The following is a 27564-nucleotide window of genomic DNA, read 5'->3' on the forward strand; positions in this document are numbered from 1 at the left end:
GCATCCTTGCTTGTTTTGGGAGCAACAATTTTGTAAAATACAGCCACCGATGCCTCATACCCAGCCTACTGATTTCCATAACTGGTATCACATTGTTTAAAAGTGCAGCATCAGGGGGAGGGTGCTGCACTCCTGAATGTTACATCCTTTGGATGAGACGTTAGACAGAGGCCCCACCTGTCTGAGCTGGTGGTAGCTCAGATAAATGTAAAAGATCACACTGCACCTATCGAAAAGAGTATAGGAAGTGCCAAGATGCCTTTGCCAAGTTTCATCAGTAGTATAAATACCACTTCAGATCTCCCCTGAAAAGAAGCTACTAGCCTAGAGGGGCTAACATGCACAACAAATCAGCAAAATGCATAGATTTTACGTTTGTCATCTTGACTAGTAATTTCATAAATTTAAAAAAAAATTGCAGAAAACAAATGAGCATTGATTCAAGAGCCTACTCTTCATAGGTTCATATTTTTGTTTCATTATGCTTTCCCAATGAATAATAATAGATGCGTTGGAGTGGTGGAACACAGCAGAGCCAGCTGATGGCCAGATGGGGTACTAGCCGGGATAATGCATTGGAATCCCCTCCAACAGCCATTCCATTGTCCCATTACTTGACTGTTTCTCCTTATTTACCATAAAATACTGTTCAAACCTTCCCAGCCAATGTCTTCTCTTCACTTTTTGTTGGTTTTCTTTTAGGTTCTCTAAATTTCTTCTTCGCTGGCATCCAGGCAGTGTACTTACTAGCCAGTAACTGAAATTTACCGAAAAAGACAAATTCACTGGCTCTCTTTTCTGAGTTTCTATTTTCACACTGGAAGAGCTGAAATTAAGCTGTTACTCAGTGTGCAGCCATCTTGGAAGTCAACTGTTTGATGTCTTGAGCTCTTTTTTGTATGTCAGCCCCTCCAAGTACAATGCATGCATTCATTCACCTGTGACTGTGCTGGAATTTTGTTTAGATCCTTTTCCAACTTCCCACATGCATCAGGGCTTCCCATAATTTTCAGCAGATCTAGACACAATGTGGCAGTGATGGTTAAAGCCCTACACTATCACAGGTGAGCCAAGAATAAGTAGCTGCTTGGGGAACAGTAGGAGCTGGCAGGGGAATATGGGAGTGAGGACTTGAGCATGTTTATTTCCTAGCAGTGAGAAATCCCTAGATCCTGAAGGGCGAGAGTTGTCTGGTGGGACTGTCAATCAGGCTGTCTTTCAGGCAGAAGTTGGAGAGTTTGAATTCAGTTTGGTATTCTCACATTGAGAGCATTTTTGTGTAAACCTCTAACTCTGCCACCTAATCAGGGGAGAGGGCAAACCCCATCACCCCAGGGACTCACAATGCCATGTCCCTGCAAGGACATGCTGCCATGTATTCGCTAGTGAGGGCTACCATCAGCTGGTGACTTAGTGAGCTGCTAGCTTGCCACCAGTACACCCAGCCCCAACCTCTGTCCCAGGATAAACATGCTCCACATCTGCCAGTGCCATCAAGTGCCTGAGTCACTAATTGAACTCAGGTCAACTGAGCAATTGTCAAGGCTTTATCTGACTTCCACTTTTGCCACATTTGAACATTTGAACGGCAATGATAGAAATTAATGATGGTCTTGTCTGAGACTTCTCAATAATCTAGCTTGTTCTACACCTGGCCGTATAGGTGTGGCTGTCTGACCACATTATTTATTCTATTCCGTATATGATACCTCTTGTATTTAGCACATCATGTAGATCTTTCTTTGAGCAATAGTTTACCACTAGTATTTACCACTAGTAATAGCACCATCTAGCATTGCGTGATGAATCCTCTATCCATTTTCTCTCTTGGTTATGTGCATTGTGGGCAATGACTTAATGGTATTTAATATTCATATGTGCAGCTAGGAAATCAACATGGAAAACAGATCAAGCAAAAATAGTGAAAATAAGTGCTTCATGAGATGTGCACTTAGCAGTGGCATTGGAAGTTCATTTCAGAGTGCCACTCATTTCTCTTTTGAGCTTTTAGCTATGCCATTCATTTGAGTAAACTGTTCTATGTTATAAAATACTTAGTTCTTCAGATCTATAACTGAGTTTTGAAGATCTACTGTGTAATAGACCAACATAGTTATGTGGTAGTTTGTATTTCACATCCAAAATATTCTTCTTTAACATGGTATCCAATCACATTTAAGATGTGGGCAAATTATATTTTGTCCTTTGTGATAGGTTATAGCTTGTAATTTGTTTAAATATTTCTTTCTTTGCATACCTTTTATGTGTTTTAGGCAGAGGTGGTGTTGGTTTTGCCATTAAGTTTCTTGTTACATTTACACCCTTTTATATAAGTAACCTGAAAAAAATTAATCCACACGTGTTTTATGGATTTTTAGATGTGAACCTTACTGAGACAGGCCTTGAAGGGATGCTGTTTGGCATGCTGGATCGAGAGACTGACCGTAAACTGTGTTCTGACATTCATGATACTTTGGGACATATGCTTTCCTCACTTGCTGTTGAAAAGCTGTCACACTGGCTGTCGTTATGTAAGGATGTCTTAGCAGCCTCTACTGGTAAGTTTTTTCTGACAAATGGCTTGTTGTCCTAATGATGACATTTATTTTTTATTTAACTTACATCATTAGTGGCTTGGTCTCAGTTTCTTGCTGACACAGTATGTAGTTGAAAAGGCTTTTAAATATTTCTTTTAGGATCCCCATCCCTATACCTAACTTCAGGTTATGATGTTTCCCCAAGGTCACTTATAGCCCTTTTACACTTCTCAGCAATATCACTTGAGGGGGGTGAGTGACAATCCAGAGACCTAGACCATTGTCTAGGTTATCATATACTTATCTATGCACTGAGAGTTATTTTTTGAATGCCTTAGCTGTCTTTTCTAACCAGAGATTGTACAATATGCAGATGATTTTGTGTGTGTGTGTGTGTGTGTGTGTGTGTGTGTTTGTGTGTACCGTAAACTCTTATCCTCCCCTTGAATTTCTTACTTGCACATATTTAGGCCCTAGACATTCCCATAACAAGGAATTCCCTCAGCCCCCCCCCCCCAGAGGATGCAGAGCTGGGTGTCAGCAGTTTGACACCCCTTCAAGCCTGCAAACTTCCTGGGTCTATTTGAATCCAGGTGGCCAGTGACAGTCCTACTTAAAAATCTTGGCACCATTGGGCTGTACATCTGCCAGTTGCATTTCTTTGTCTTATGAAAACAAAAGAAAGAAACTATTTCAACCTAAGTGAGTTGAATTAGCAGATATACCAACTACATGTATTGCCATGAAAATTAATATACTGATGTTTGGGTTGTTAAATGTTTCTGAGTTACTTTGGCCTGCAGAATATTAAACATGTAGCAGTCAAGGGAATACAGGTTCATTTTTCAAATGCCAGCCATCTTTGAAGACTTTTTGTGAGTTAGTGTCAAAAAAGCATTTTTGTAAACACTCAGTTAAACAATATTTTTATTGGAGCTTTGGCTCCATACCCCCATGCAAGAGAAGACTATCATGTCTCTCTCATTTATAATGAAATTTGAGATCACTGCATCCTGAGGAGTGTGCTGTGGCAACATCAAAGTAAAATAATAAAGAAAGATCAGAATTTGGTAGAATTGGTCTTGGTGATTAGATTCATAAGACATTGGAGGAGGTAACTAAGGTGAACACCAAGTGGAAGACTGTTGTGGTGCTTGTAGGTTTCAGAGACATGTCAGATAAAAACTGCTGAGGTTGTAATAAGCTGAGCCAAGGATGTTCAGAGAGAATATGTGTGTGTGTGTGTGTGTGTGTGTGTGTGTGTGTGTGTGTGTGTGTGTGTGTGTGTGTGTGCGCGTGTGTCTTTGTGTGTGTTAGAAGTAGCCTTCTCAGAAATGTCATTTGCACTGGTAGCCAGCATGTCATGAAGATTAAGTAGCATAATGAGTGGCTGCAGCAGTAAACAAGGTAAAGGCTTGGAATTGGTAGGAAGAGGTGTGTGTTGGCAGTAACACCAGCTTGTGTGCAAGGGGCAAGACTCCCTGTTACCCCAGAAGAGATGACTGTCATGTCAGGAGGTTAATTATGTAACAGTCGTGGAGGGGTGCAGTATAGCTTTCATGACATACAGTTTTAACTGAATTCTCTGCATATTTTCTGTACTACATATCAGTCTAATCACTTATCTCATTAGCATGAAAGCTGTCTCTCCTGTGTTCTACGTCCCTCTTTGTAAAGCTGTAGTACGTGCATGTGAGTATGTGTACATCCATCTGTTCATCCATCCACAACAAACACACTTCTACTGTCATGCCATATGCTTCCTGTATACTTAACTGCTGATTTCCAAGCTAATGATAGCTTTATTTTACCCCTTTCTAGCTGCCTGTCCAGTTGTTTAGCTTTTTTCCCTCAGCTTTCTGTGGTCAAGCTCTCTCATAAAGCTACCTGTGAAGGCTGCCAGCCTAGCCAGATAGAATTGTGTAGATAATTCTATCATTTGTAAATATGAATTTTGAACTATAGACTTGTTTTCTTAAATGAAATAATATGCTGTGAAATGTCAACTTAAAATAATGTGACAACATTGCCCTCTGCTGTAAAAAAAAAAAAGCTAAGACAAGCATTTCTTATCTGGCCTTTGAAGTTCAAATTATTTCATGACGGTCTTTGATGCCTACAATTCAGCTCCGGCCGGGCTAGATGAAGGCATTTTGCCTGTTGTTTTAACTTAAGGAATAATTACTAGTGTTTACATGTGGAATGTCTTTTATTGATGTGGATTCCTCCCGCTGCAAGATAACAAAAGAATGTAGTATCTGTCAGCCTGGGAACACCAGGAAAGTGAAAGAATGATGTAATGTTTATCAGAACTGCAGTTTAATTTTAAACAGAGAGAATCAGAAGGCATTAGGCATTTTTGTCTTGATCATCCAACTCACAACACCGCCTTGCGCATATTTAAGTTATTTTAGATTTGTTTTCTTTTAGAAATACCTAGGAGCTAGAAAGATTAGACTAAGTGTTTTTCTGTGATGTCAGAACTGTACTACTGATTTATTTTACGTATTTCTGTGTGATCCCTGAACTCTCGGCTATCTCTGTGTAGTAGAAGTATTGTCTTGTGGTTTTAATTATTTATTATTAAATATTTTAAACCCTTTTAGCTGTGGCTGGTTTGTGTAGGGATAATTTAAGCTCTAGAGTACTTTGCATATTTATAGAGTTTACTGTCCAAGTCGCTCCGAATAAGCTTTGACTGTTTAGTCACACTTACCAATTAGATAATAATATTGCACAGTAATAATTGGACACCCTTTTAAGGGCCTTTGAGTAGCTGATAATTATTAGCTGGGTCATGGCAGGGTACTACCGTATAGTCTGGAAAAAGGGGCACAGCTGGAGGACCCGTGCCAGCCTTCCCCAGGAGTGTCTGTGTGGTTGTATAAACTCTTCTCAAAGGTTGTGTGTGGCAGCTACTTGGGCAGGGACACGAAGCACTGGTTGGACAGAGAGGGTGCTAGAAGTGTAAGCTTGCCCACTAGGCTAAGATCTGGACCCCATAGTTGTGCCAGTGGGAAGTCTTATTGAGGACCTGGAGAACAAGGGAGCGACCAGCCCTGGACTGACTGTGATCTCTGTGTGCTCTTAAGGGAAATTGCACTTTACTGTGTGTATTTGTTATCTTTTCCTCATATATGGAAAACCACCTCTCTCTCTCTCTCAGTGCAAATAAATCAAAAATTCTACTATTCCCTCCCACAAAGACCCTCTCCTACAATAAAAATAACTTCAAAGTCTATAGTCAAACCATATCACCTATAGAAGTGGCCCCCTCTGCCAAACTACTTGGCATTACTGTAGATGAACACCTCAAGTTTGATATTCATATTCAACAAAATATTAAGAAAATCCACCAAAAGCTAGGTATGCTGTATAGGAATAATCACTTTCTCTCCAACTCTACCAGGCAAACTCTGGCCTCGACTTATCTTTTTCCTTCCTTATTATATGGAGCCCCTCTCCTAACCAGCCTGACATCCTCTACCACCTCTAAACTAGAAAACTGCTACAACAAAATCTCAAAATTTGCCTCTAAATCTAAAAATACCACCCATCACTGCCTAACCCTACAATCCCTGCATTAGTTTGAACTCCCAAACTGCCTAGACTATCTCCAACTCACTACTGCATATAGACTCATATTTCACTCAACAAAATGTCCAGCTCTAACTAACATCCTTCCCCCTTATGCACCCAGCAGAGCTCTCAGATCTGAAAATCAGAACTTAATTACTATCCATAAACCTAAACATCCTGCTGGCCAACTTCTCTTATCTTTCTCACTAGGCAAAACATGGAATTCCCTTCCCTCCACACTAAGAACCATACCAAACTCAGAAAACTTCAAAACCCAACTATTCATACACCTGTCCACTAAATGGAAATGTACCTGCCTTCACCCAACCTAATCAAAGGGTGTTCTCTCTCTGGTTCCCAAGCTCTACAACTCTCATAGTTATCTTCCTATGAGCCTGTTTAAGCTTTCAACAATTTCTGTAGCTTCTCTCTAAGCTCTCAACAACTCCTACAACTACCCTCACACAGCCCAACCTTGTAAATATTGTAAATAACATTCTACTGTTGATGTGTGTATGTAAAGTGTATTTACATTTTCTTAAAAAGGTTTGTATGTAAATTGTTTCCACACCTAACACACATCTGTTTTCCTCAAGTGAAACTTTATGATCCCTACCTTCAAGCTTAATGAATTTGTTAACTATGCATGATATTGAATGCATTTACGAGTAACTGTTCTACATAATATTATCTTTAATGTTAACTATCAGTTGTATCTAAATTGTGTAATGCATCTTGGAGCTTTTCTCCCCGGGCCTCCACTGAAAATGGGTCACTTTGGCTCAGTGGACTTCCCCAGTAATCAAACTGCAAATAAATAAATAAATAAAATAAATGAGATGCCCTCTCTGGTGTTAGTGGGGAGAATTGAGGCTCCTTGATTGCTGGGCCAGGGCACGGGCGTCACACTACCTACCTGTTTGGTCTCTTTCTAACTGACATGTTTTCTCAGCTCGATATAACAAATATAGCTAATATTTCTTCTGGTTGCCTAGTTAACTTTCTGCAGTCACGTTTTCTTAAGTTCGATACCTTCCTGTCCACTTTTGTTGTCCTGACAGCCACATTTTGATATTCATGCATCTTTCTTGTATGTTATATTATTTCTTTTGTCCAAGAATTTTTGGATTTCATCTTCACTTAATTCTCCTTCTTTGTTGAAGTTTTACCCTCTCTGGACCATCTGTATAATTTGTCCTGCCTCTCTCCCATAGCTCCCATTTGTTTTGTCTAACCTGAATTTAAAAGTCTGACTTAATTCATCTCACAGCTTAGCCAAATATTTCTCCCTTAATATCCATTTTAGCAAGAAGTATCTTTACAATGTTTAATGTCCAATCTTTAAACTCTTTTTTTTTTCTTCTTCTTCCTGTAGCAAATATCTGCAAGACCTTGATTATCCTTCCTTTGAATGATCCCCTTGTGGTTAAATTAACTAGTCCTAGGGCGTGATCTGACATGACAACTGAGTGAGTTTCCAGTTTCTTCAACATATGCAAGTGCTGCAGTGTTATGTATATTCTGTCTAGTCATGCCCAGTTTGTGTGTTTAAGGAATAACAGTTGTTTTGAACTTGCCTATCTGTTTTGCTAACAGTATCGTCAAATTCAAACTTTTTCAGATATTTCTTTAAGAACTTCCCTTCACCTGATAACCCCAACTCTTTTCAGGCCTACTGTAACATCAGACACCATATTCCAGCCCCCATCTGTTACTAAGATTCCTGGCTGGAAGCCCACTAACTCACCCAGTATTTCCTTAACTTAAATTTAGTAGTCTTCAGTGGGGGGGACTGTATAGTAGTAATTCTCTTACGCATCCAGTCACCCCCTGATGGCCATGTGTCTTCGTTGCTTGTCAACCAGTTCCAATTCTGCTAGCAAGGGTATGTCCAGGTTCTTAGGATTAGCACTCCCCTCTTACCATCCCCCAGTAACTCTGTTGTGTGACCCACCACAGAGCCTTTTCTTCACTACAGCCAAGTGTTCTTTTTTTATCAAGTATGTCTCCTGTAGCAGGACTATATTTATGTATCTATATATTAGAACTTCTGTTCAATTTACTAGTTTCATCTAGGCCATTGCCATTCCATGATATCACCCTCATTACAGACAATGTGGTTAACAAATACTTCTCTCTTTTACCTATGACCAGTAATGCTTGAATTTTAAACTAATAAAACCTGACCTTGAAACTCATCATTTGTGTCTTTATGATCAAGTGCATACTGGCTCCCAAAAATAACACATCTGAGTCTGCATATTTTTAGTATAGTATAAGCTGACTCCTGCGGGTCTATATTAGCAAAGCGATAAACCCTATGCACGAATACCAAAACATTGACCCCTGTACCGTGAACCGTGAAAATCCCGAACGCACTAAACCGCGAAAAAAAAATATCTAACTGTCATAGTCAGCCAACCCCACTACCCACTACATACTACCTACCCAAACAAAATAAATAAACCACATGCATACACTAACCAAACCCTACTTCTAACCTAAACTAAAGCACCAAAACCCTACCTCCAACATTACACTAAACCCCACAAACATAACTATCTATGCACTCTCCTTAACCCCTCCCTAACCCTAAGGTCCGTAACTACCGCACACATCCCCTACAGACATGCACCTAAACAAAAGCACCAAAACTCTACCTCCAACACTACACTAAACCCCACAAACACAACTATCTATGCACTCTCCTTAACCCCTCCCTAACCCTAAGGTCCGTAACTACTGCACACATTCCTTGCAGACATACACCTAAACAAAATAAATAATATACGTACATACACTTAAAAAAAACCTACACCTAACACTACACTAACTCTTACATACAGTACTTATCTATGCACTTACCTTAACCCAAATCCTAACACTAAATTCCTATCTATCGCACACTTACCTTACGGAGCTGTACCGCAGACGGGCCAACCAAAACAAATCGACATTTCAAAATTCATGGTTTTGACCGTTCAGGGTTTACGTACTTCGCGCAATACGGTTTGACGTCTTCGTATTCGCCTAAAGGGATTTTCGATCATGTAATAGGAACCCGACTCCTGCATACAATATCTTTTAGACAGTTTTGACAAAGCAATGCTTTCACAAACTACAGTGAAATACCAACAGGGATCTTGGAATATTAATGCACATCAATGTGATATGACCTAGAACCAAGTATGCTAGTATTTTTTCCTTTAAATTGTTATGTTATGCATTGCAGATGGTGCAGCTGTGTACTTTTTGTTCATTGTATCTGTTGCTGTAACGTTGCAGTTTAATATTCCCAGGTGTAATTCATATCAGTGTCAGTCACTCAACTTTCAACTTGTAGATGCTGGAAGATCACAAGTTTGAGGGTTATTCTACCACATCATGTGCTTAGAATAATTTCCCCAGTAGTGATACTATAGTGTAGTTAACAAGGTTGCAGTGGAGTGTCAGATGGAATGCTGCACTCCTGAGGTACCATCCTTTCAGAAAAGCCATTAAATTGTGGTTACACCTGCTTGAGCTGATCGTAGCCTCTTGGCGCTTATTAGAAACAAGTAGGGAGTTTTAATAATAAATTATCAGTAAAAACATACAACAGTTTACATTTCAACACATTACACTGTAAACAAAATTTATAGGAAATATAGTTATTGAAGGAAGGCGTCCTAGGCATAATTAAAAGTTGGGCTAATTTTGGTGAACTCCCTGTATTAGCAATAATTTTATTTAGTGCAGTTTGAAGGCCCATGTTTGACAAGCTATTATTTTTTCTCAAGTCAGGTCCCACCCTTCTCCTAAGTTCTTGTTAATATATGAGACATATTATTTCTTTATCATTTTGTTGCCACAATGTTATCTGTTCTCTAAGATTTTAATAAACCTGTTCATAGAACCTTCAAATCTGATGCATTTTCCTTCTGTCTCAACAGACTGGTATATTGGGTCTGTACAGATCTAAGACCAGCACCTCAGACGTTCAGCTCCGAGGCGCAAGCTCCTTCCTCCTGCCGTAATGTATCACCACCCTAACAGCCCTTCCATCTCATTTGCCACACTAGAAGACAGACATGATCACCAAGGCTCAGCTTCTGATTTTCTTATAAGTGCTTAATCTTCTTGTAAATTGAGTCTGCATGTCCTCCCTGTGGTCGCGTGGGTTTCCTCCGGGTGCTCCGGTTTCCTCCCACATCCCAAAGATATGCTGTAGGTGGATTGGACACAATAAATTGGCCCTAGGTGTGAGTGCGTGCATGTGTGTGCCTTCTGTGGAAGGTTGGGCGCTGGGCTGGCAACTCGACACTGTAAAACTCCATTGCCAATCATGAGCGGACGGTGATCCGCTGTGGCGACCCCTAACTGGGAAAAGCTGAAAGAAGAAGAAGAAGAAGACTGTAGAAGTAAAGAAGAAAATAGTATGCAAGTTGGCAGGTTTGAACTGTGTTTATAGTAAGTTGGAAGAGATAGCCAAGTAATAGAACACTAGAATGGTTGTGGGGTGGGGTCTTGATGCTGAGGGGCCCTGATCCATTACTTTGCCTAGATCTCCATTTCACCAAGATCCATCTTTAGTACCAGTCCAAATGATGACTGATAATTTAAAACAAAGGCCACGGCATTAAACTATTTTTATATTGCTAGGCACTAAAATATATTTAATTTAATATCTGTACTGCAATGGCAGATTAATGTGGATTCTATGAACAACAGAATGGCATCTGCAAAAAGGGCAATCTTAGCACAGTTATCACCCCTGTTGTATATTGCATATTAGTGTTGTTAACTTATAAAAGGAAATGAGACTTTCACTGAGGATGCTTTTCTTTTCTTTTCTTTCTTTTTGTATTTTCTTAAAGTAAGACCAGTCTAATTTATCAAATGTTCTCCTTGCATCTAGGATCTATTATTAGTAGTGTTTTACCTCTCTCATAGAGTCTGGCTTCCCTTGAGGACCATTTTAATCCTGTCACATTTCCATTTATGTGCTCAAATTAACCTGTCCCATTTGGTTAGAGATTGGCCTTACCCATCCTATGGTCAGTAATTATATATTATAATGAGAATAACTGGGATTATACCATAATTTATTTGAGGGAACACATGCATGAGATAAAGCATTTAGGAGCTGCCTATGTCCATTAGTAGTACAGGAGGAAGTCCAGGGGGAAGTTTTCTGTTTCCCATCTGTAGAGCTATACTGCGCTTGAATCTGGACAGTAATGAATCACATTTTATGTGGTTGGGCTGCCTTTTCCATAGCAGAGTCTCCTCTGCGACATAAATAACAAGTCTCTCCAAACCATTCTGTTGATGTTGCAGAAGAGGTTTGTATTACTAGACTGAGTATTTCTGATGCCATTTGACTTGCTGACGTGCAGTAGATGCATCAGTATTGAGTCAGAGGATGCCTTGTATGCCAGGAATAGTCACTTCTTATCAGTCTGTAGGGTAATGACAATAGTGACAGGGCTTTTAGTAAGGTATCTCTGTGGGCGTTTCAGTTATTGCAAGTCTGGGCAGATACAGGCCAAAAAGGACATTATATTCAATGATTTGCCTAATGAGAGATGAGTAAAGGAGGACAGTGACTTCTCTAGATCTAAGCACAATCCCTTTGCTTTTAAGCTGTGCAGTACAGAAGAACTTTCTTACAGGAATGGATACATGTTGGTCAAACGTTAGACCACTCTCCACTTAAGTTCCTAAATCCCGGACAACTATGTCATCTCGTGGTAGATGTCCTCCCATTTCACTGTTGCCGTATTCATTACAATCGGGATCCCCTGCCAAGGACGGCCTGATGTCTGGCCAGTATACTAAAGCATTTAGGTTGCTTTAAGGGACATTGTACATCACATGTATGCTCTTCACAAAAACGTAAGGATAAAGACAGAGACAGAGCACATAGGTCCAAAACTGCCGATGACGCTTCCTTTAAGCTAGTCGCCAGTCTGCCAGTACTCAGTGATGCACTTTCGCAGCCCCTGATACCTGCTACTTCAGATTCGCAGGCCTCTACTGAGACCCATTCGGAGTCCGGTATGCCGCGAATGCTTCTTCGACTATGAAACCTGCAGATGTCTCTACCTTGTATGGGTCTGGAGCCGCTGTGCAGACACCAGCTTCTGAGAGTGTATTCAGGCCTACAGACTTGCATTTTAAGCCGATGCCATTGTCTTCATCTAGACCTAAAACTTGCACCACGCCTAGGAAACAGACATCCAAACCACAGGCTCAGGCCCATATGCCAAAAAAAAAACAAACAAAAAAAAAAAAAAAACAAATGCTTAGAATGGCTGAAGACCTTATTACCTTAATTAGGGGAAGCCAGCCTTCCCCCTCTAAGAAACCTAGAACTGATTTTCCTTCTGATTCTTCTGATCAGGAATCTGAAATTTATTTTCCTTCTGATTACCAGGATTTGCCCTTATCTACTTATGAGGATTCTGATACAGAGGATTCCATTCCCTCTGCTTCCCCTCCAGAAGATTTTTCTTTTGGTGAAACCTTGCACACTCTTAGGGAACATTTCTGCTGGGAAAGTCAGGATTACTCTGACTCCAAAAAGAGGCTTAGGGAATTCTTACTGCTTCCTCAACACAGGCCTTTAGGTATCCCTCCTGTTCTTAACATTGTAGATGATGCTTTCTTGGAATCTAGCCTTTCACCAGACACTTTATCTCCAGCTCCCAGAAAACCTGACAGGTATTACAGAGTATCTGACTCTTACAAGTTCCTCTTTCAGAATCCTACTAGGGATCCGGAAACCATTTCCCAAGGACCAAAAGGCATTAAGGCTACTGCTGCCAATAATCCTACCCCTTCTGACGGAGATTCTAGAGCCTTAGACATATGGGGTAAGAAGGTATACACTTCTGCTACTTTGGCCATTAGGGCTTTAAATTGCCAGTTTCATATGTTAAAGTATCAGCAGCATATTATGGGACTATTTAAACAGAAAATGACGTTGATTCCTGACTGTGCTGAACACAAAGAATTACAGGACTGAATGCATTCTGCAGAACAAGTTGATAAACATTCTTTGCAATGTGGTTTTGATGCTTTAGAAGCATCTTACAGGGCTGCTGTCACTGGGTCTGTACTTAGAAGGCATGCTTGGCTTAAGGAGCAAAACTTGCCAGATCATGTTAAAGCTAAATTACTGGATGCTCCCTTAAACCAAGACCACCTTTTTAGCAACAAAACAGAAGTCGTCCTCAAAAGGATGGAGGAAAAAGCTAAATCTATGCAAACTGTTAAAGATTTCCTACAAGTACAGCCTGCCAGATTTAGTAGGCATTGGCCTTCAAAGAAGTGGCCCTTTCCAGTCTCTTCCAGGCCTTCTCAGTCCAAACCCAGGAACAGCAGACCACCTAGGTTACAGTCTCATGCAGCGCGCAGACCTAAGCAGTGGGGGGCTCCCACTTCCAAAGCACGAAGTAGTAAGCCACCCCCTATGAAAAAATGGCACAATGACAACCTAAACCCTTCCAAGCCCTGCTCAGCTGCCTGCACCTTTAGGAGGAAAGCTCTCCCTGCATGCATATAGCTGGGAACTCATTACTCAGGACAAATGAGTTTTGAACGTAGTTTCCCAAGGATACAGATTCCACTTCCACACACTACCACCCCATTATGGTTGGCCAGACCTACCCTCAAATCAGTGGCGGAGGCCCAACAGCAGGTTCTCTCTTCTAAGTATAGTTTCATAGTTTCATAGTATAGTACTAGGCTATCTGCCCTGGGGCATTTGTAAGCCTAGCCATAGTGATGTGGCTTTTGCCACCCCATGAAATGGTACAAAAAATGTACAGAATAAATTTAGAATACTGTGCCTCTGTCTAGTAGTGACACAGTGAAGGTCCCCTTATATAATAGAATTAGTTTACTGTGCCCCTGTCTAGCAGTGACACAGATGTGACCCCTGGGGTAAACTTACGATCTCCCATCCACTCATCAAGATTTCTCTTGAAGAGAGTCAGTGAGGGGCTCTGCCTAATACGAACTGGGATCTTGTTCCAAAGCATGGGAAGCCTCTGGGTTATGAATCTATCCCTGCAGCATGTCCTATTCATACTTGTGCCGAGGTTTAAGTCTTTAGCTCTTGTGGTCCTGATGGATTTGGATTTTTTGAGGTGGAGCATGTCCATCAGATCCTGATTGGACATGGCCTTGTACGTCAGGCAGAGATCACCTCTGAGCAGGCGGTATGCTACTGAATAGAGCTGAAGTTTCTTTAGTCTGGCAGAATAAGACATATGTTGGAGACCCTTGATCTGGTGAGGTACTTTTGTGGTCTCTCCAGCTGTTGCAAATACCGGGTGAGGTACATACCAAATGGGGCATTGTACTCAATCATGGGTCTGATGAGGGAGGAATATAGGGGTACAATGACATCCTTGGATCTGGATGTGAATCCCTTCATGATGAGGTGTGCAAGGTAGAATGTTTTTCTAACCACTTTGGCAACGTGCGTGTCAAATGAGAGGTCGCTGTCGACTTGGGTCCCTAGGTCTCTGATTACTTTTTCCGTACTCAGTGGGTTGCTGTCTATGTGATAATTTGTGGGTACTTTGTTTTTCCCAAAGGGGATGACTATACATTTTTTGGCATTTAGTTTAAGGCCGTGACTCCGGCACCAGTTGTCCATTTCTGTGAGGCCTTTTTGTAGGATGTGTGTGTCTGCTGGTGTATCGACTATGGCACCTAGTTTGCCGTCATCTGCGAACTTTGTCAGCCACAGCCCTCCCATGTTTGCTTTAACATCTGAGAAATAAATGCCGAACAAGAGGGGTCCCAGGACAGATCCCTGTGGGACACCACTTGTGACTGGCTTTGAGTCTGACATTGCTCCAGCGATTTTAACTTTATGGGTTCTGTCCTTTAGCCAGTTTGCAACCCATCTAGTGACATAAGGGTTTACTTTTAAGCTGTTGAGCTTATCTATGATGCCTGAGTGGGGTATTGTGTCGAAGGCCTTAGCCAAGTCTAGGTATGCTGTATGGACTGCTTTGCCCTCATCAATGGCTCTAGTGACTGTTTTGAAAAAGTCAACCAGGTTTAAAAGGCAGGATCTGCCCTTTACAAAGCCGAACTGGGTGGGGTCAAGTGTCTGTAGGTCCCCTATGTCTCTGTTTATGAGTTCCATAATGATTCTTTCCATAGCTTTGCAGACAAGGCTGGTTAAGCTTATGGGGCGGTAGTTTCCAGGGTCTGTAGAGGCACCCCCCTTGTGGAGTGGGACCACTGTTGCTGTACGCCAGTGTTCAGGTACATATCCCGAAGTAAGACTAAGGTTAAATAGCATTTTTATGTGTGGGTTTAGCTCCTCTTGTAGTTCACGTAACACGCAACCCGGGATACCGTCAGGTCCCATTGATGCTGTGTTTTTTTCTTTGTTTAGGGCGGTTCTCACTTGGACATCTGAGATGACAGGGAGATTACATTCAGCTGGGATAAGTATTTCTTCTTTTGGGGGTGAAGGAGGGGAGAAATTTGCACTGAACCTGTCAGCCAGAATGTTGGCAATATCTGTGGGTTCAGTGTATTTTTTGTTGTTTTGAACCAACTCTGAGCATATCTGAGGGTTTCCGCCCAGGTTTCTAACATAGCTGAAGAAGGCTTTGTGGTTATCTTTAGTGTCCTTAGCGATTTTTCTCTCAAAGTTGGCCTTGGATGTTTTTATGAGAGAACGTAGTTTTCTGCTAATGTTGATCAGAGATGTCTTCCCTTCATGGGATTTTGCTCTGACGTGCAGTAGCTTCTTTCTTTTGTTATACAATTTGTTTATGGCTGAGGTCCACCAGACAGGACGCTTACCTTTGGTGGAGAGGGACTTAGATTTGTTTGGGATTGCATGATCCATGCATTCCTGGAGATGTCCATAGAAAGCATTTGTGAAGGATTCGGCATTGTGGGATGTGGTATCCACTGGCACAGTGGGCTTAAAGGATACCATCTCAGTCTTAAGAAGAGTGAAGTCTGCTTTTGAGAAGTTTTTCACTGTGGTCTTTTGTGCTGGGGGTGGAGGTGGGATATGTATATCCAGGGTGATTAGTTTGTGGTCAGATCTCACTAGTGAGGGGTATACTTCGGTGTGGAGCATTTTGTCCCCATGTTTGTGATGATCAGGTCTAGTATATTATCTCCCCTAGTGGGAGAGGTGACTAGTTGTTCCAGTGCATTTGAATTTATGAATTCCAGGAACCTTTGGGCTAGGGTATTAGGGCTAGAATAATGTACCCAATCTATGTTTGGGTAGTTGAAGTCTCCCAGTATGATGGTATTTTGTGATACATTCATATCCTCCAATGTCTTCAGGAAGGCTGAGTGGGGTTCTTGAGATTGGTAGGGTGGTCTGTAACATGCTACCAGTTGTATAGCAGTTTTGCCTATGGTTAGTTGCACCTGTATGGTCTCTGATGCTTCATGTGTTGCTACTAACCTGGAGGTGTGGGTGTCCTTGATGAATATGGACACTCCCTCCCTTTGTGGTTCGGCCCGGGTTTTGGGGCGAAAAGCATGATACTGAGGTATAGCCTGGTAGCTGGGGTGCTCTCAGGAGCCTTGAACCAGGTTTCAGTTACTGCACAGACGTCGATGTTCTCCATGCTGAGCAGTGCATCAAGTGCCTGCATCTTGAGATTTAGACTTCTGGCGTTGAGCAGCATTACCCTTAGTTTTTTTCCATTTTTGTTTTCTAAGGAGGTGGGTTTGTCTTTTGAGCCTTGCCTAAAAAAGGCACTATGGGGGTGGCAAGAGCCTTAGCCAATATCCGGAAGCCCAGTGGTGACAAGTGTAAGCCATCCCTTGCGAAGCAGCGTGGCTTGTCCAACATGTCATCCCAGGCAGACAGACATTGGATCCCTTTAGAATGTCACCAGTACTTGAGCCAGTTGTTAAAGCTGATCATCTTGTCTTTGTATTGTGGTATCATTCTTGGTGAGGGCAAGATGCTGCTCAGGGTCAGGGTCATACCAGCCTGGGCTACATAATCGGAGAGCTCCTCTATGTCTCTTTTCATGTAGTCCAGGGAGGTACGTCTCAGGTCATTCACACCAGCATGGACAATGACGTTGTCATATTTGTACTTGCTTTGGAGTGACTTGAGTGCGTGTGTTATGTGGCGGATCCTAGCTCCCGATAGACAGCTCACAGTCACCTTCTCCTTGTTCAGCCTGGTCAGCGGGACATCAGTGTGTCTGACTATAGAGTCACCTATTACTAGTGTATCAGGCAAGGTGTTTGGCCTTAAGGGCTGTGATTGGTTGACACAATGATTTATTGAAGTATGTGTTGCATGTGTTTTGTTTTGAGGTGGTGGATTTTTGGATGTCTGCTTTGGGAGCCTCTGTTGTTTTGGTAAGTTTTTATTAGAGCCTCCGAGTATGTCTTTGTGTTTTTATGTGTTTGGTTTGCAGTTGTGGTAGGTCTATGTGGGACTGGGATTGTTGTGTGTGTGGTTGCCATCTCCTCCTGTCTGGTCATGCCAGCCCTGAGTTGAGAGAGTTCAGCCTCCAGTTTGGCTATATAGTTGCATCTCTCACATGTATTTGTGTTTGTTGGGAGGAGGAGAGGGTTGTCTGTGTACATGAGACAATTGTAGCATTGTCTCAAGATACCCAGATTGACCAGCTGAATTGGAGACAACGCCAGTAATCTACCACTCGACATGCTAGAACAGTATAAGGGAGTGCTGTACCTTTAAGGGAAGTGGATATTCACAGGGGTGGTAAGTAGATGTAGTGCTTTACTTAGTACGAGAGTGCTTACTTAGTAGAGCAGTATTGAGAACAAGTGCTAGGCTTATAATATAGTGAGTAGTCTGGTTATACTAAGAGTAGGGCTTCCTTAAGGGAAAATTTGAAGAGCAGACTTGGCGGAGCCAGAAAAAGTTTAACCTTGTTTAACCGGCTGCTATGCACAACCACGCAAAGCCGCGCAAACACGGATTTTAAACAGTGAACTACAAAAGAGCTAGAAATGGTCCAAAACAACCAATTACTACAGCTTCTTGTGCTGAGGTCACTTCCTACAGGGATAGGTAGGCTGCTCAAGGCTCCCCACTCCCACTGGTGAGCAAAGAAACTTCCTTCTATCCAATCAGGGCTTTTCATCCTGTCCCAGCAGAACAAAGGGGATAAGGTTTTTGTTCAAGTCTTTTCCTGGTACCCAGAAAAGACAGCTCCTGGCATCCTTTCCTGGACCTCTCTATTCTAAACACCTTTTTGGTAATTCCAAAATTCGAAATGCTAACCCTTCAACAGCTTCTTCCTATGCTAGGCAAAGATGCCTGGCTGGCAACTTTAGACTTAAAGGAAGCTTATCTGCACATTCCAATAAGGGAATCTTGCAGGAAATACCTACGCTTCAGCACAGGCTCCATGCACTATCAGTTCTCTGCACTTCCCTTTGGCTTATCTACTGCGCCCAGAGTATTCACAAAGTGTCTAGCTCCAGCCATTGCATTTTTCAGGCAGAGAAATATTCAAATGTAACCATACTTGGACAGTTGTTTGATTCAGGCAGAAAGCCAGGACTTGCTATTACAACATCTGGCAGTCGTAAAGAAACATCTAATCTCACTGGGGTACACCATAAACAAAAAGAAATCTCATATAGTACTCCGCCAACAGATTGTATTCCTGTGAGCAAGCTTGAACACAACTTCCCAGATGGTTTTCCTCACTCTGGAGAAACAAGTTTATTTGACAACCTACTTCAAACTTTTGGCCACAAAACCCCAGCTATCTGCAAGGAAAATTCTGCAAGCCCTGGGGTTCATGGCCTCTTGCATTCTACTAATTCCATATGCAAGACTGCATATGAGGAAACTACAATGGTATCTTAAAAAGCCTATGGTGTCAACATTGTCAGGACCTAGACTCAATGATCCCTATCATTCCTTGTATAAAGACAGAGTTCCTTTGGTGGGCATAGACCTGCTACCACAGCAAAGGGCTCCCTTTCACTCTACCCCCTGCTGCCCAAACCCTAACAACAGATGCATCAGACTATGCATGGAGGGCTCACTTGGCAGGGCTGTGCATTCAGGGCAAATGGAACCCGAGACAGATGCACCTGCATATCAGTCAGAAAGAAATGTTAGCTGTACAGAATTCCCTGACAACCTTCAAAGACCACATTCTTCCAGGACAACTATTGGTAAAGACAGACAACACCACAGTTATGTGGTACATAGACAAGCAGGGGAGAACCCACTCATACCCTCTCTGCAGACTAGCCATGTCTCTGTGGAACACAGCCGTGAGCTACCAAGTGCACCTACAGGCTCAATTCCTGCCAGGCAAGCTAAATTCACTGGCAAATGACTTAAGCAGAAATCTCATGGACCCACACAAATGGAAACTAGAACTAAAAATATTCAACCTCTTGTGGAACAAATGGGGGCTCCAGAGGTAGGCCTGTTTGCCTCCCCTCAGAACTACCAGTTGGACAAATTCTGCACAAGGACTCCCCACACTCAAGCTTGGAAAGTGGATGCCCTGTCCTTTACCTGGGAAAGCTTCTCCATTTCTGCCTCTCCTGTCGAAGGTTCTGCTAAAGATCAAACAGGACAAGCCAAGGACAATACTGATTGCACCAGACTGGCTGCGCCAGCACTGGTACCCCCTTTTGCGCAGTATGACACTGCTGGAACCATGGCACCTGCCTCAGACCCCTATCTGAGTAAATGTCTGACTCTGTGTCCCAGTTATATAAAGGACACAGGTGATTTCTTAAGGAAGTTACATCAGTGGAGTACTAATAATAAAGAACAAGAATATCTAATGGTAACTATGGATACATCATCTTTGTTCACAGTTATACCTAATAATCATGGAATTGATGCTGTACGTAGTTTCTTATGTGAAAACACTAACAATAAAGGAAGGGACATTGAAGTCTTGTGTAGTATATTGGAAATAATTTTGGAGAAAAATGACTTTATATTTAATAAACAATATTATTTACAAATTTCTGGGGTAGCCATGGGCACACCCATGGCTAACACATATGCCAATATAGTTCTAAGTCAATGGGAGAAAAATTATGTATATGGTAATAAGAACTATGTACTCATCTAATACCAAAATGACATTCTTGGATGTGGCAATACATACAAATGATGACAATATGTTAGAAACTTCAGTGTTTCAGAAGAAAGTACAGGTTAATAGGTACACACATGCAAATAGTATGCGTGCAAGTCACGTATTTCGTGGGATAGTGAAGAGTCAGCTGTTGCGTATTAATAGGCTTAATACAGATCTCAGCAAATGTAAGCAACAAATGGAATTAACTTGTAATGAATTTTATAATAGAGGCTATAAAAGGGTACAAGTTGATCAAATAAAGGAAGAAATATTGAATAATAGAAGTAACTATGCATGCCCGTTTTTTCGTGATGAGGCATACCAAAAAAATGAGAATAGTACGTCACACAATTTTATAAGATATGTTCTGACATATAATAATTTATCTAAATATGTCAAGCAAATAATTGGAAACAACTGGCGTATACTTATGGCTCAACCTGAATTAAACAAACTTCTGGGAACTTTTCCAAGATTTGCACAGAGGAATATGTACAATTTAAAGAGAAGGTTAAGTTATAAGGATTTTGAAATGAATTTAACACCAACAATTATGGTGAACAAAATGGGTACTGTTCCCTGTTATGCCTGTAGTTGTTGCATAGACATTTGCAGTGAAAAAATGTTTATTCATCCACAAAGTAAAATCAGATTTGATATACGTTGTCAAGCAACATGTAAAACTGTTTCAGTTGTATATCTAGCTACCTGCACACAACAATGTCCTGGATTTTATGTTGGTAAATGCTCACGGTCTTTAAAAGAAAGAATTATAGAACATAAATCAGAAATGAGAAGGCATATTCTTACAAATGCCTTAACACAACACAGGAAAGATGAGAATGAAAAGCATAATTTTAAATTTAAAGTTTTGCAAATAAAAGATAAAGGTTTAAGATTAGGCGATACAATTAACAAATTAGATATCGCTGAATATAAGTGGATTGTCAGGTTGAATGCTGATAAAAAACCTGGGTTAAACAATATGGTTACCATTAAGCCAATGCTGGAATTTAAGCAAAAACAATATCACTAATTATGTTGTAATTGATTTATATTGTTATACTATAGGTTATATGTGGTCCGTTTTATAAACTGTAATTATATTGTGTTTTATGATAAGCTTTGAATATTAACTTAAAAAATGTATAATTATGTTTTAAATATAGAGATATAGCTTTAATAATTTAATTGATTTTTTTATACATTGTTTTACGTTTTTCTATAGGCTGGCTGTGTCATGCGGTGTCTTGTCTGTTCTGGCTATATAAAGTGAATGCTTTTAATTTAAAATGTATTAAGTAACACTGAGTAAGGGATACTCCCGAAAGCTTTGTTTTATGTTTTAAAAATAAAGTGAGTTTTCTATCTCATTCGTTTTTGGATATCACTTTAGTTGGAAACAGTTTACATCACAGACAGCATTGAAACAAATGTAGTTGTAAATACTATAAATCACTTATAAACCTTCTAGTCATTATTAGTTGAGCATTATATAGCTTATTCAAATCCAAACCTCGTTCCTGCTCTGCATATACTGTTCCCACAATTCCCATTTTTTATGTAGTTTGCTCCTTCCCTTTTCTAAAGATCCCAATTCCAGTTGTTTTATCTCTATTACTATATTCACTACTTATAGTAAAGTTGGTTTAGGTTTTGATTTCCATTTTCTAGTAATTGCTTTTTTGGCAGCCGCTATAATTAGACTTAGCAAGGCTTTACTATGTCTAGGCGATTCTGATTCTGTAGCATAACTAAAAAAAAAATCATCTCCCCAGTCCATCCAATCTGCTGACCCAGCATGTCCGACAGAGCGGTTTGCAGGGAATCCCAAAAGTCTGTCATAGGTTCATAGATTAGTACTAGGCTAACTGCCCTTGCGAGCCATTTTAAACATAGCCAGTTATCCCTTGTGAGACTTTAACCCTGTACCTTGTGTTTGTAAGGCAAACACCTTAACCATTAGGCCACCCTCCCAACCCTCATCAGCTCATCACACATCCAAAAAACATGTTCCCAGCTACCTCTTTCTTACCCATCACAGCTTCAACATTTGCTATCCACCTGAGGAAAAATTCTTTGAAGTCTACTTGGGGTATAAAAATACCTATGTAAACACTCCCAGGCAAAGATCCTAAATCTTCTAGACTTTGTTGGACATTTGGGAGATACACATATATCCCCCCATTGTCTGTCTGTGAATTGCTTATCTAATCTCTCTTCCCAAACCTTTCTAAGCTCCTCTGATTGATTCTTAGAATTATCGTGCAGTTTTTGATATGCTTTACTAATTATTCCTTTTTTAACAGCAGATTCTATTCTAGATTATTTTAAAAACTCTACCAGTGCTGGTCTTTCATTTAGGAGCCCCCTATTTCTTTCCATTTGCCTATACTCTGATATCAATCCTTGATAGGGAAGGCAATCTCTAATCTGCAGTCCAAATACATTTTTGGCCTCTTCTCATTATATTACCTTTCCCTTTCTAGTTATTTGCTCCCAATACCTTGGTTCCTTTGCCAGTTTTCTCCAATAAATTCCATCCCTCTCTTGCCTATTATTTGTATCCCTGAACACAGTCAACCCTATCAGCAAAATCTCTTTTCTCCATTCTCATGCTGGTTTGGTTCTTATAGGTTCGTAGGTGTTTACTAGGCTAACAACCACAAGGGCCTTTTTAAGCCTAGCCATGCATCCCATATCTCTGACAAGTTCTGATACCCTTGATAAGTGTAAGCATAGGCCTGGGAGAAGAACCATTTACAGGTTACCTGTGTCCATTAGAGACATAGGTGCCAAACCAAGGATGAATTTCCAGTTTCCCATCCAGTTGTCCAAGTTGCACTTGAATTGGGTTAGGGAGGAACTCTGCTTCACTTGGATGGGGATCTGTTCCATAGACTTGGTAGTCTCTGGGATACATACCAGTCTCTCCAGCAGGTCCTATTTATGCCACAGGCAAGGTTTAAGTCTTTAGAATGGGTAATTCTTATGCTGTTTGTTTTGTGGATATGCAGGAGGTCCATCAGAGTGTGGTCTGACAATTTCCTGTATGCCAGGCTTAGATCTCCCCTCAAAAGCCTGTAGGAGACAGAAGACAGGGATAGGGCCTTGAGGCGGTCTGCATAGGACATATTACCTACGCCTTGTATTCTTTTAGTGAGGAACCTCTGTGGACATTCCAGTTGTTGGATATGCCTGGTTAGGTCATACCAAAGAGAGCACTGTACTCAATGACAGGTCTGATGAATGCCGAATAGAGTGAAACAGTGACTTCCTTGGACTTCGATGCCATACCTTTGTTTATAAGGTGCGCAACATAGAATTATTTCCTCACCACTTAGACACATGATGATCAAAGGCTAGATTACTATCTATGTGTGTCCCTAAGTCCCTGACTACTGGGTCACTGTAAGGGATGTGTTGTCAATATGATAGTTAACAGGGATGGATGACTTCCCAAAGGATATTATTATGCATTTCTTGGCATTTAGTTTTATTCCATGGCTCTGAAACCAGTTTTGTCTGTGTCAGTCCCTCCTGGAGAACATTTGTGTCAGTGTGAGATTCAATGACTGCTGCTAATTTGCAATCATCTGCAGATTTAGTCAGTTAGAGAACATTAAAATTGGTCTTGACTTCAGAGAAGTAAATGTTAAAAAGGAGCAGTCCAAGGACTGATCCCTGAGGGATTCCACTTGTGACTGGGCTCTTTGTAGTGGTGGACTCCCCAATTCTAACTTCCTGTGTCCTGTCTGTGAGCAAGTTGGCTGTTTACCGGGTGACATACGGATTTGTACCTAACCTCTTGATTTTGTCTTAGAATACTCCTTGCTATTTTATGAGTATAATACTCTGTGTGATTTTCGGTTGTTCTCCTTAAGAGTCTGCATCAAAAATCCCAATCTCTCATTATTTTGTAAGCTTCCTCCCTGCGTCGGCATCATCCCTTTCCACTTTGAATTATAGTTTTGTGCCTGTGCTATGTATAAGAGCCTTAACTGTGTTGCTCTAAAATACCCCCCTAAAATTAGGTAATCCTAGTCCACCTTGTTCTGTTGGTAGAATCAGCTTATCCCACTTGACCCTTGCTGTCTTCCCTTTCCAGATAAAATCCTTTAACTCTTTCTTAATTGCTATCCACAAATTCTCCAGTTGATACAAGTATGCCAGACTTGTGTATAAGACTAAAGGGACTCAAAACTTTTTAATGGCTTGTGGCTTAAAGTTGTTTTTGCACCTGCACTTTTTAAGTTTGTCCTGTTTGTTGCATTTACCTGTTGAGGCTACACACTCAAGTGTGCTAGCCTGTGTTACATATTTACTGCATTTTCCTGCTATTTGTTGAAAAAAAGAAAAACAAAAAACAAAAAAAAAAATGTATCCTTGTTTCCCGTCTTTCCTGACCTAGAGTAGTCCAAATACAGGCTTTGCTGTATTCTGGACTTTTGGAAAGTTCCTGTGTTGTCCATTTCCTTTCTTGGATAGAGGGAGGTTTCTTTGTTCACCAGTGGCAGTGGGGAACTTAGAGCAGCCTATCTATCCCTGGAGGAGTGTTCCCAGCACAAGAATCTGGTAGTCTATTGGCTATTTTGGGCCAATTTCTAGCTCTTTCAAATCCCCCTGTATAAAACCCGCTTTGGCGAGGTTTTTGCGCTTGTTACTACTCAGCCAAGCTCCTCGTGGTCCTGCAGAGTGGTGCTAGCAGCAGAGAGGCTAAAAGAGCGACTGCTAACCTGATAAAAGTGTTTTTCCTGCTACTACCTGGGCGACTGTCCGATCTAGCTAAACTGCAAATATTTCTGCTTCTTGAACTGTTTTAAACTGTCTAAAGTTTTTTTGCACCTGCACTTTTAAAGTTTGTCCTGTTTGTTGCATTTACTTGTTGAGGCTACACACTCAAGTGCGCTAGCCTGTGTTACGTATTTATTACAATTTCCTGCTGTTTGTTGCAAAAAAGAAAAAAAAAAAAGTTATCATTGTTTCCCATCTTTCCTGACCTAGAGTAGTCCAAATACAGGCTTTGCTGTATTCTGGACTTTTGGAAAGTTCCTGTGTTGCCATTTCCTTTCTTGGATAGAGGGAGGCTTCTTTGTTCACCAGTGGCAGTGGGGAGCTTGGAGCAGGCTATCTGTCCCTGGAGGAGTGTTCCCAGCACAGGAATCTGGTAGTCTGTTGGCTGTTTTGGGCCAATTTCTAGCTCTTTCAAGTCCGCCTGTATAAAACCCGCTGTAGCGTGGCTTTGCATGATTTTGTGCATAGTGCTTCATCGAGCAGCGCCGCTTATTTGGGTTTGAGCCTTGGAACTGATCTAGTTCTCATAATAAACACCCTATTCCTATGCTAAAGCCTAGCACTTGCTCACTAAAGCAATTATATAAGTCAGCACTAAAAAATTAAAAGCACTACACCCTCACAAACTCCCCTTGAGTAACTTGTTCCCCATTGGCCTTTTTTTTCAATCATAAAGGAATTCCCAATGCTATTCTAGCATGTCCAAAGGTCAGTTGTCAATCTCCTCTCCGGTCCAGCTGGTGAACCTGGGAATCTTGAGGCAATGTTACAACTGCCTAATGTACACAGACAACCCTCTCCTCCTCCCAACAAATTCCAACACATGTGAGAGATGCAACCATATAGCCAAACTGGAGGCTAAGCTCTCTCAACTCAGTACTGGCGTAACCAGTCAGGAGGAGAAGGAAACCACACTCACTACAATTCCAGTCTCACATAGACCTACCACGACAGCAAACCAAACACATAAACACACAAAAACATACTTGGAGGCTCTAAATAAAAACACATGCAACACATAGCTCACAAAGCCAGTGTGCCGAACAGTCACAGCCCTTAATGCTAAACAATACACCTGATACACTTGTAATAGGTGACTCTATCATCAGGCACACTGACGTCCTGCTCACCAGGCTGAACAAGGAGAAGGTCACGGTGAGCTGCCTATCGGGTGCTAGGATACGCCACATAATGCAAGCACTCAGGTCACTCCAAGGCAAGTACAAATATGACTCAGTCATTGTCCATGCTGGTGTGAATGACCTGAGACGTACCTCCCTGGACTACATGAAAAGAGACATAGAGGAGCTCTCTGGGCATGTAGCCCAGGCCGGTATGACCCTGACCTTGAGTAGCATCTTACCCTCACCAAGAATGATGCCACAGTATGAAGACAAGATTATCAATTTCAACAATTGGCTTAAGTATTGGTGTCATTCAAAGGGGATCCAATGCCTGTCAGCCTGGGATGACATGCTCGACAAGCCACGATGCTTCGCTAGGGACGGCTTACACCTGTCACCCCTGGGCTTTCGGATATTGGCAAAGGCTCTTGCTACCCCCATAGTGCCTTTTTTAGGCAAGGCTCAAAAGACAAACCAACCTCCATAGGTATCACAAGGGATAAGAAACTAAGAGTAATGCTACTCAACGCCAGAAGTCTAAACCTCAAGATGCATGCACTCGAAACTCTCCTTAGCATGGAGAACATTGATATCTGTGCAGTAACAGAAACCTGGTTCAAGGCTCTCAAGAGCACCCCAGCAGTACCAGGTTATACCTCATACCATGCTTTTCGGCCCCAAAACTTGGACCGAACCACAAAAGGAGGGGGAGTATCAATATTCGTCAAAGATACCCACACCTCCAGGTTGGTGGCACAGCACGAAGCATCAGAGACTATCCATGTGCAACTAACAGTGGGTAAAACTGCCTTCCAGTTTATAGCCTGCTACAGACCACCCCCCCAAACCCAGGAACCCCACTCGGCCTTCCTGAGAACACTGGAAAATATGAAGGTCTCTCCAAACACCATTATATTGGGTGACTTCAACTACCCAACCATAGACTGGGAGCATTACTCTAGCTCCAACACCCTAGCCCAAAGGTTCCTAGAATTTGTAAACTCAAATGCTATGGAACAACTTGTTACCACTCCCACAAGAGGGGAAAACATACTGGACCTAATCATCACCAACATGGGGACTCTGTGCTCCAGACCAGAAGTGTATCCCTCACTGGTAAGATCAGACCATAAACTAATCTCACTGGATATTCACATCCCGACCCCACCCCATGCCCAGAAAACCACAGTGAAAAACTTCTCTAAAGCAAATTTCACACTCCTGAAAACCGAGGTGGAATCCTTCAAAGCCCCCGGGCCTCTGGATAATACGGCCCAGACCACAAAATCCTTTATAAACACATTCTATGAACACCTTCAGGAATGCATGGATCATGCAATCCCAAATAAAACCAAGATCCAATCCTCCAAAGGCAGACGTCCTGTCTGGTGGACCCCAGCCATAAACAAACTATACAATAGAAGGAGGAAGCTA

General features: G+C 41.5%; 1 protein-coding gene across 3 annotated transcripts in view; it reads left to right on the forward strand.

Annotated features, from left to right (window-relative positions):
- HEATR5B (HEAT repeat containing 5B) overlaps window positions 1-27564 on the forward strand; it is a 2176461-nt gene that overhangs the window by 1420893 nt on the left and 728004 nt on the right. For all 3 annotated transcript variants that reach the window (XM_044058540.1, XM_044058533.1, XM_044058548.1), the window contains exon 23: window positions 2379-2558. In XM_044058540.1, coding sequence (XP_043914475.1) covers window positions 2379-2558 — 180 coding nt within the window. The remainder of the gene's footprint in view (window positions 1-2378; window positions 2559-27564) is intronic.

The sequence above is a fragment of the Protopterus annectens genome, chromosome 1.part2 (genome assembly GCF_019279795.1).
Source record: "Protopterus annectens isolate FY-2018-M chromosome 1.part2, PAN1.0, whole genome shotgun sequence".
In the NCBI taxonomy this organism is placed as follows: Eukaryota; Metazoa; Chordata; order Ceratodontiformes; family Protopteridae; genus Protopterus; species Protopterus annectens.